The sequence below is a fragment of the Salmo salar genome, chromosome ssa03 (genome assembly GCF_905237065.1).
Source record: "Salmo salar chromosome ssa03, Ssal_v3.1, whole genome shotgun sequence".
In the NCBI taxonomy this organism is placed as follows: Eukaryota; Metazoa; Chordata; class Actinopteri; order Salmoniformes; family Salmonidae; genus Salmo; species Salmo salar.
The window spans coordinates 60393493-60403115 of record NC_059444.1 but is presented as its reverse complement, the minus strand read 5'-3'; the positions used below and the strand labels follow the sequence as shown (position 1 = coordinate 60403115).

At 43.3% G+C, this 9623-nt stretch overlaps 1 protein-coding gene across 4 annotated transcripts; it reads left to right on the top strand.

Moving 5' to 3' along the window:
• The first annotated feature begins 311 nt into the window (after nt 1-311).
• On the top strand, nt 312-6056 carry cnp (2'',3''-cyclic nucleotide 3'' phosphodiesterase). Of its 4 annotated transcripts, XM_014192865.2 has the most exons (5): nt 312-521; nt 1944-2707; nt 2750-3494; nt 3599-3726; nt 4530-6056. In XM_014192865.2, exons 2-5 carry the CDS (start codon nt 1964-1966, stop codon nt 4992-4994), a joined length of 2082 nt encoding a protein of 693 aa, XP_014048340.2. In that variant the 5' UTR covers nt 312-521; nt 1944-1963; the 3' UTR covers nt 4995-6056. The 4 variants fall into 4 exon arrangements, with proteins under 4 accessions (XP_014048340.2, XP_014048337.2, XP_014048338.2 ...); XM_014192862.2 differs by having other exon boundaries at nt 1944-3494; XM_014192863.2 differs by having other exon boundaries at nt 332-521; nt 1931-3494.
• Nucleotides 6057-9623: the final 3567 nt, after the last annotated feature.

Sequence of the window (9623 nt, the reverse complement as noted above, 5' to 3'; positions counted from 1 at the left end):
CCATGTTATCAGATCAAAAATGGATTAGACTCATCTGATCTCATTAAGTCCCCAAACTGCAAATTTCCATTACAGAACATGCATTTCTGGAAACATTTTATACAGAGCTTTATTTTTCAAGGAGTTTGTGTTGTGGAAGCGGACCTAAAATCATTAACTGCCAAAATATAAAATGACTCATTGTTGTCACTTATGCCATGAATTATCAGACTTTCTGGCATTATTGCCATGGGTTATGGAATTTCAATTCAACAAAACGCATATTTAATTTTCTTCTCCAGGTCTACATTGTCATTGCTGGGCCGTTCGCGTTGATAAGAGCGGGGGCGCGCAAACGATAGGAAGCACCCCACCCTCAAGAGCACTAAGCCTTGCGCGTGCTCAAGAGACAGTAGTTTCCGTTTTGTTTCCTGCGTGTTGTGGGCAGATTTCTGCGCGGAGCGCCGACTGTCCACTGCTTGCCAGCTTTGAAAACGCCTAAATTGCAGAGTCAGCGGCATACTCCTGACACAACAGGCACGGTAAGAAACCTCCGTCGGTAATCTCGTCCCATTCATAGCAATATGGTAGTTAGCCTAAATCGCCCGATTAAAAGCTGCTGTCATATAGTACGATCTTATAACTTGACTGAAGTGATCAGAATTTTCAGACATACTCGCATTTCAGACAGCCTATTTCAAAACTAAAGAAATTGTATCGTTATTGTTCAGACGTGGCATCTAAATTTGGACATGACATTGCCACGCTGATTTTTGTTGTATCTGTAGCGTGGTGATTGCATTGCAGCCACTCCCCGTTTCACCATTTCATTGTTACATGGCAGTAGCCGCGTTTACACAGTCGCACTCAAAACATTATTCTCATCTGACCGCCTTTTCCTGAATATTCACTTCCTAGAAATATTGGCCATTGAGCTGTTTCGAATGTCGTTTGTTTCTTGGGCAACTTTTCTAGACTGTAACGGGATGACCATGATTTTTTTTGTCATCTAATTTCACGACTCAATAGGCCATTGTGCTACTGACCGTCTGCTACTCAAAAATTATAATTTCTACGTACTTCTCTTGGTGTTACTTGCGATTTTTATTCAAGTGCGTTTTAAAGAGGATATACGAGCCCTTGTCCACACAAAAGGTTGGTATAATCAGTCGCAGGTGTTCATTTCTCACCCCGGCCTAGTCGTCGGAGGCTGAGTACGCCTCTACCTTTCTATTCGGCAATTTTGCGTAGCCTATATCTGAATCTTTTCCATTAGTCGATCTAATTCAGTACCAAATTGGTTATGCGTATTTTATCGGTTTTATGGATGAATGTTCATGCATTCTAATTGGCGTTTTGTTTCTTCCCCAGTTACGTTTTTCCCACCTAACGTTACACGTATAATGCAGACTGGCAGTCGTTCAAGCCGATTATGTGGATGTTTTGCGAATTGAGCCATGAAGGCATACATTACACATATCCTCGTCTCACACACCACTCCAAATATGCCATCTGTGCTTAAACCATTTAGTAATCAGGTCGATAGAGCCAAGCCAACCACCCAATGCCTTTGTCAACCCGGCAGAGGCCTTGCCCACGATGAGCTCTGGGTCCGCAGGACTCCAGAGGGGCGACACAGAGAAACCGCTGCAGTACAGTAATTAAATAAGGATTCTGCTCCTCCCTATAACGCTTATTAGCAATACCAGAATATATCAGTTGACTCCCTCACTCAGATAAGTGTGGTATCCCAAATATTTGCACAAAAGGGAAGAGTTGTCCAATTTTGTACTTTTTTTTTTACAGCTTGAAGTTTAAATGAATTCCAGCGCCATTGCATTGTTTGTATACTGTACAGTTTTATTTTGATCAAGTTCCTGTTTTCCCTATGTATTGAATTTGTATCATATCATTGCATGTACTTTCATGTTAAATCTTTTGTCTAAACCAGTGTTTATCATTAGGTCCATTGAGGAACCCAGATATGGATGCTGAGCAGAACCAGGTGTTGGACACCGCGTCAGAGACTGGAGAGCAACAGGAGACTGGATCAGGAGACTGCCCCCAGTCACAACTCGACTCTCCAATAGAGCCTGCAGAATCACCAGTGACTAGGCAAGAAATGGAGCATTTGCAAGATGTGGTGACAGAATCAGGAAGGTCAGAAGAAATGCAAGAGACGGCGCCTAAAGCAGAAAAATCACCAAAGAAATTGGTTGTATCTCCTGAGAAGGTTCCAGAGACCTCTACAGAAGTTGTGACTAAAGCAGCGACGTACCCAGGAAAACAACCAGAACTAGAGAGCTCAACAGAGGTCTCTGAGCCAGCTACAGCAATGTACGTAGAACGTGAAAACATCCAGACCGCAGAGCCCAAAAAGCAGCCAATGCCAGAGAAAACACCAGAGCCTCTAGCAGAGAATAACATTGAAACTGCGCCAGAGAAAATGGCAGAACCCGTCCCAGAGGCTGTTAAACTGTCTGAGCAGGCAGCACCCAAGCCTGTCACACAGCCAGAATCTGAGGATGTGAAACTGCTCGAACCAGAAGAGAAAGAGCCTGAGCAATCTGAGAAGCAGGCAGAATCTTGTATTGTGTTGGAGGTGGCGCCAGAGATGCCAGCGAAGCCTGAAACTGTAAAGGAAGTGGAGGCAGACAAACAGACCGAAGCTGAAATTGTACCGGAACCAGAGCCAAAGAAACCAGTAGCAGCTGAGACTGTGAAGAAAGTGGAAGCAGAGAAACCAGTAGCAGCTGAGACTGTGAAGAAAGTGGAAGCAGAGAAACCAGTAGCAGCTGAGACTGTGAAGAACGAGAAACTGGTAGAAGCTGAAATGGTAAAAGAAGTAGAGTCAGAGAAACAGGCAGGTGGTGATGCAGTGGAGCGGCAGAAGGCAGAAGTTGATGTGCAGGTCCCTGCTCCTGGCACTCTGTCTTTCGCTTTCCTGGAGCATGAGCAGACCAAAGCCACCCTTCGCACCTCTCGCACTCTAATCATCCTCAGAGGTCTCCCTGGCAGCGGCAAGAGCCTCTTGGCACGTGCCATTGCAGATAGCTACCAGGGTCTCTGCACTGTCTGCTGTGCTGATGACCATGGTGTGAAACCGGAGAGTCCAGAAGCATCGGCAGATGGGTACAAGGCTTTTGACGATGCTGTGGTAGCCTGCTGCAGTGTAGGAACATCTGCTCAAGTGATAGTGGTGGATGACACCAACCATACCCATGATCGGCTGGCCCGTCTGGGGGAGGTGGCAGAGCAGCACCGGCTGGTGGCCATGTTTCTGGAGCCCCGCACTGAGTGGAGCAGAGACTTGCCACAGTTGGCCAAGAGAACTCTGCGGGGGCTAGAGGAAGCCCAGATCCAGGCCATGAAAGTTCCTCTTGAGGAGACGTCCCTGCCCCTTTTCTTTGGCTGGTTCCTTCTCCCTGGCATCCAGGACAAGGTCAGGTGCACGTCCATGGATTTCCTGAAGACGCTGGACACGCTTGAGGCCTTCAAGAAGCACTTGCCTGACTGTGAGTTTAGCACAACTGATTCACAGAATTATTGTTTAGATCTAAATCAGATTTTAGTCTCTTGAGCTTGACTGTGACAACTGAGCTTGCTTTGTTTTTTTCAGTCACTGTTGAGGCTGAGAAAGAGGTGGACCTGGAGCAGTATTTCCAAGCCAATGGCGCTCTTCATTGCACTACCAAATTCTGTGACTATGGCAAGGCTGAGGGAGCCAAGGAATATGCAGACAAATCAGTAAGTCTGAAAGAATATTGAACAGAAAATATAAACGCAACAATTTCAACGATGTTACTGAGTTACAGTTCATATAAAGAAATCACTCGATTTAAATATTAATTTAAGCCCTAATCTATGGATTTCACATGACTGGGCAGCAGTGGGCCACCCACTTGGGAGCCGGGCCCAGCCAATCAGAATGTTTTCCCCCATAAAAGGGTTTTGTTACAGACAAATACTAATCCGTTTCATCAGCTGTCCAGGTGGCTGGTCTCATACAATCTCGCAGGTGAAGAAGCCGGATGTGGAGGTCCTGGGCTACCCTAGTTACATGTGGTCAGCGGTTGTGAGGCCAGTTGGACGTACTGCCAAATTCTCTAAAATGATGTTGGAGGCGGCTTATGCTAGAGAAATTAACATTAAATTCTCTGGTAACAGTTCTGGTGGACATTCCTGTAGTCAACATGCCAATTGCACGCTCTCTCAACTTCTGTGGCATTTTTGTGACACAACTGCAAATTAGTGGCCTTGTCTCCAGCACAAGGTGCACCTCTGTAATGATCATGCTGTTTAATCAGCTTCTTGATATGCCACACCTGTCAGATGGATGGATTATCTTGGCAAAGGAGACATGCTCACTAACAGGGATATAATATAAACAAATGTGTGCACAAAAAAAGCAAAATAAGCCTTTTGTGCATATGGTTAATTTCTTGATCTCTTTCAACTCATCTCAATCTGATGACCAGTGCATTGTTTAAATTTATTTTCACTTTTCAGTGGACTGTTTTGAAATATCATCTTTTCTTTTCCCACTCTAGGCTGTTAAAGAGTTGTATGGCTCTGCGTTCGAGCTGTCTCTCAGTGCACTCTTCGTCACACCTCGCACTGTTGGGGCCCGGGTTTCACTCTCTGAGGATCAGTTAACCCTGTGGCCTGCCGACGCTGAGAAGGAGGCAGTCCCTCTAGTCCCGGCTGCCGCCACACTGCCCGCTGGCAGCCGTGCCCACATCACCCTGGGCTGTGCGGAGGGCGTTGAGGCAAAGCAGACGGGCTTCGACCTGCTGGAGATCCTAGCGCTGCAGCAAGAGGGTCAGGAGGGGGAGCTGGTGGAGGAGATGGAGCTCGGCTCCCTGGCCTACTACGGCAAGGGGAGGTGGCTGCTCAGTCTGAGGGAGCCCGTCTCCGCCCAGGCCTGCTTCTCCAGCCTCTACGGGCCCAAGAAGGCCGACGCGACCAAGAAAGACGGGGACAAGAAGAAGAAGCAAAAGTGCACCATACTGTAAAGGAGAGGGGGAAGGTGGTGGTAGTGGATGGCTCGGGATGAGTGGCGTACTAGTGTTCTGATTTGTCTGTGGGGAGGTTTGTGTGTTTGTGCTACTGTTGGGGTTTGGGAGGCGTCGTTGATATCCACCCCAAATCCACAAGCTGTGTGCCTTTCTCTATTGCTTTGCTGCACAACCCAAGAGGCCTTTAAACCACAGTTTAGGTCAAGCTTAGCATCTTGTTCAGTGTCTTGTCATGAGTTTTAGTGCCATAGTTGCAATTGGATAGGATTTCTGTAGACAAGGCCTGATTTCATGGCTCAGATGTAGTACTGCTTCACCTAGTACCGCTTCTCCCCGTTTGTGACCACTATTTTTTCCCTACTCAATTAATGTCTAACACTATATACAACCCCTTCCACATATGTCAATGTTAAGCATTTAGATGTGTTTTCATGTTTGGTGTGAGTGGCTCAAGTAGTATTTTCATTGCATGCCAGGTTTAGCAGATGTAGCTCTAGTCATGATTAGCTTGTTTGCAAAAGAAGTTGCACATCTCTTTCAGTAATTTCTCGTGACACTGGTAATTTCCTGTGATTAGTCAGTCAGCCCTGTCATGTGTTTGTGCATTTGTGTGTGTGTTTGGTACGACGGAAAGAGCTGGGTAATTTCATAAGTAGCTCATGGGCCAAAAAGGGTGTCTGTGTGCTTGATCTGATGAACTGTGAATGTCATTCATAGAGGCCATTCCTAATTAACTCTTTTTGCACGATGCAGCAGAAATCAAAGGGAGAGTGCTGATGAATGTGCAGTTTGTTTCATTAGCTGGCACTTGGTACTTATCAAATGCTGTGAAACCAAGGCCACAATTTGCAATATTCTGTAGTATAGGAGACTGCAGTCTGGGATCATCCCTCTTTCTGTTAACCAGTTTTTGCATGTCAACTTGTATGTATCCACTGTCTGTTCATGACTGATGTGTAGGTCTCTTAGGGCAAAGCCATGCTTGTGTAGTTCTTCCAATGAGTCACTATTTTTGCACATGTTTTGTACACTTATTAAAGGAATTTGTTTTGCGCCAAATATTGTCTAATGCAATTTGTACTGTTACACCCTGTTCAAGACTGTTTCCTTGTCTCTACACCAGTGGTGAATTAAGCATGTAAATGTTGCTGAGGCAAAAATAAGTGGGATGTCAGCAAAGCCACAACACTATACATTAATTGCACTATACCACTGCTACACCTGGCTATCAGCGGAGCCTTGTCTGGAGGTGACACAGTTCATTCGGCCTCATTTACTGCCTTTAATAATTTTTTTCAACAGCTCATATGGCTGACTTGATTAAAGAAATGTGTTTTCTACTGATAATTGAGATGTACAAACTATGGCATAAGGGGACGACAAGCAGATTAGAGGCAATCTGTAATTTCAATTAATACATGAGCAACCTAGGATGGACGTAGTCAATATAACTTTAAAGCACTTTTGAAATGTACAGTGACAGAATTCAGAACATGGGCTTTTCTTACTGTGCTCTCCCTGTACCCCAAGTCAGAACAGTAGGATAAATAAAGGTGGCATATAAGCAGACAATGAAAGCTCTTACAATATTTGATTACATTTCTCAAAAACCGGTTATGGGCTACATGTACACCAAGTCAGACACAGTAGGTGAAAATAGACCAAATTAGGGTGAGGCACACGGGCTACTAACAGCTTACTACACAACATACACTTAGTATTACTTTCTTAGCTACAGTATACATATCTCCCTGGCATATTACATTTATGCAGAAGCATACAAGACATTTTTGGAATCACCTTGCACTGTGCTCACTTGAAAACGAAGGTATCATGGCAGTCCTTCTTGTGCAAATTTTGTCATTAAAGTCTGGCATTGTCTGTATTTATGGTGCTTTCAAGCCAACTGGGAACTCGGGGGGAGGGGGGGGGTTGTATCATGATGACGTCATAGAAAGAGGCCCGAGTTCCCGATTTACCATTCCAAGTTGGATGAAAATTTAAACCGTATTTTCCCAGTCGTAGCTCGTTTTTCCAGAGTTCCCAATGTCTTGAACTCACTAAAGTCAGATTTTGCAGTTTTGAGTGCGGCACAAATCATGCTTCATTGACAGTATGGACAATATTGAATGTTTATCATTTTAAACTGGAAAAGAGACCCATAATCTTAGACTTGGGACCACACAGCCACAGCCACTCCACTGAATAGCAGTCTAATGATTGCTTTGCAATGCTTGCAGTTAGCCACTGATTCCTTCCAAACCATTCATTGTTGAATTTGCGATTTCCAACTTGTTGTGTAATGTTTATGTCCAATGGCCGATGAGCACCGATATGTTGTATCTATAATTTTTATTCGTTATTTCTCTTCGTCTGACAAGGATTAAAAAGGATTTGCCACTAGATTGTTGACTTGATTCACGATGATGATGGCTAGCTAATATTTTGAAAGTATGATGTTGAAATTATCAGTCCAATCAAAGCTACTGTAGATATAACGTGATGTGACATAATTGTATCTGTGGCCAATGAGCTTGAGCCTTCTTGGATGGGCACTTCTAATGTAACTCTATGGCAGCACCCAAGGGGCTAGAATTTTAGAGCTCTACCCTTAGACTTGGTGGTGACGTACAGTCCCCGAGTGACAGAACACTGAGCCAATTATGGCGCAATGCTCCGTATTTTCTCCTAGCACAGAAAGCACTGAGCTAGGCTGAAACAACTGCATTTTGGAGCTGCCTTACTCAAGAAAACAAAAAAGAGACCATGTTTGTATGCAGCTTTATTAACTCAATGAGATATATATTTTTTACATTGTTTGCAAACTGATATGTGACATGTATTAATGCCAAAATAACATGCAAAACAGGCAAGCCCCCCCCAAAAAAAAAATCTATATATTTTGGTGCTAAAAATGTGGGGCTGCCCTGAATGACGGGTCGCCACTGCTGCGCACCCATTTGAACAGTTAGGAAGCTATTGACTCTTGACACTACAGTGAGACTCAGGCATTTTGTTTGTAGATGGAGAGGTTGACCAGCAGATGGCACTAAGCCTCTGGATACTATAAGTACAATGTATGAAGAGAACATAATCTAAAGTATATTTCTCATCAGGCCAGTCAATGTTTGAATCTACCAAAACTGAAGTGACATTGTTTCATCCACTTTTGAGGAAGTGTATCCTAGGCCACAGGCTCTCGAACACCCACAATCCTACCTTCGTTACATTTTATTCTGGAGAGGCTCTGAGGTGAATGACCCAATTGTCCGACTGTCTAGTGGTGTGCCATCACCTCCCATTGCACCATATTTCACCACAACTGTGCAAGTTTTGATATTAATCATTTACACACCGGTGTGTATGAGAGAAAGAATTGCAACTCTTACCAAGGTCTGTATTGCCAGCTGCACTAGACTGATGATTACACACACTGACTGTACAGGGCACTTGGCTCATCTGACTAATATGATGCAAAAGAGTCTTGCTCCTACCAAATGAAATTGCTCCACCTTGAAATGGTCTGATTTTATTACACATTTTAATGTATTACCCTGGTTCTGTTCGTCATACCGTAATGAACTATCTATACTAGAAAAAAATATTGCATTGGTTAGACAGCTGGTGTTGACATAATTTTTTGTTAGCGTTATTTTATTTGGAATTTGTTGATTTGTGCACAAGGCAATACAAAACAATGTGATGAAAGGCAAGGCAAGCGATAACTGCATGTGCAGGATAGGTAAAAAATTATTACGATCTGGGATCCTTCAGACTTTCCTACCCTAAACCCTAACATTAACCCCTTACCCTAACCCTTACCTAACCTTAACCCTTAACCATTTTGAAATTCAACTAAAATCGGGTTTATGTATACACTAGATGATTAATAGGGGCGTTGTGTTGAAGCCACCTTGCCTCCATCTTGGCACTCCCCCCACCTTTGTAAAATATATTTTGGAAGCTATAAAATGCATTTATTAATGTCTACACTCGTTTTGCCACATTTATTCTATTAAAGACACCTTAATGCATACTTTTAAATTATATTATATGAGCTAAACATAAAAATAAAAAAACATATAAAAACATTTCCTCAAAGTATAATTTTTTTAGATGACTAATGTTACTGTCCCCACTACAACTAAAAAAGTACTTAAATGCATGCTATGTTCTTCCTTGAAACATTTAATTGAAATAGAATTCTATGTATTCTTATGGAGTACTGCTCCTACTGGTGAGTGCCAAAATGGCCGACCGGCGGCTTCAAAGCCTTCTCAATAACCAAAGACAGAGCATCAGCAAACCATGGTTTGGTATATATGCATCATTGGACGTCTCAAGGATCTCAGATTGCACGGAGCCCCAAAAAACCCTGAGGTGCATAAGGCACCTCCCCTTTCAAATATTACTCGAATAAAATAAACAAAAAAACGGTATCCTGTTTAATCAAACAAAGAAACAAATAGTTTGGGAATAAAAATACCAGAGGTAAAAAAGCACAATACTGCAGTTTGTACAATTTACTTCAAGGCCACTAAATGAAAATGCCTTTGGTGAATCATTGGCTACATGTTTATGTATTTATCTATATATGGTCAAGGCCAAGAGCAACGGGAAAATATA

Bases quoted from the DNA above. Each gene is read 5' to 3' on its own strand.
- cnp (XM_014192862.2), top strand. From the start codon at position 1,964: ATGGATGCTGAGCAGAACCAGGTGTTGGACACCGCGTCAGAGACTGGA. The intron at 3,495-3,598 runs GTGAGTTTAGCA...TGTTTTTTTCAG, and splicing joins CAAGAAGCACTTGCCTGACT to TCACTGTTGAGGCTGAGAAA. The intron at 3,727-4,529 runs GTAAGTCTGAAA...TTCCCACTCTAG, and splicing joins AGGAATATGCAGACAAATCA to GCTGTTAAAGAGTTGTATGG.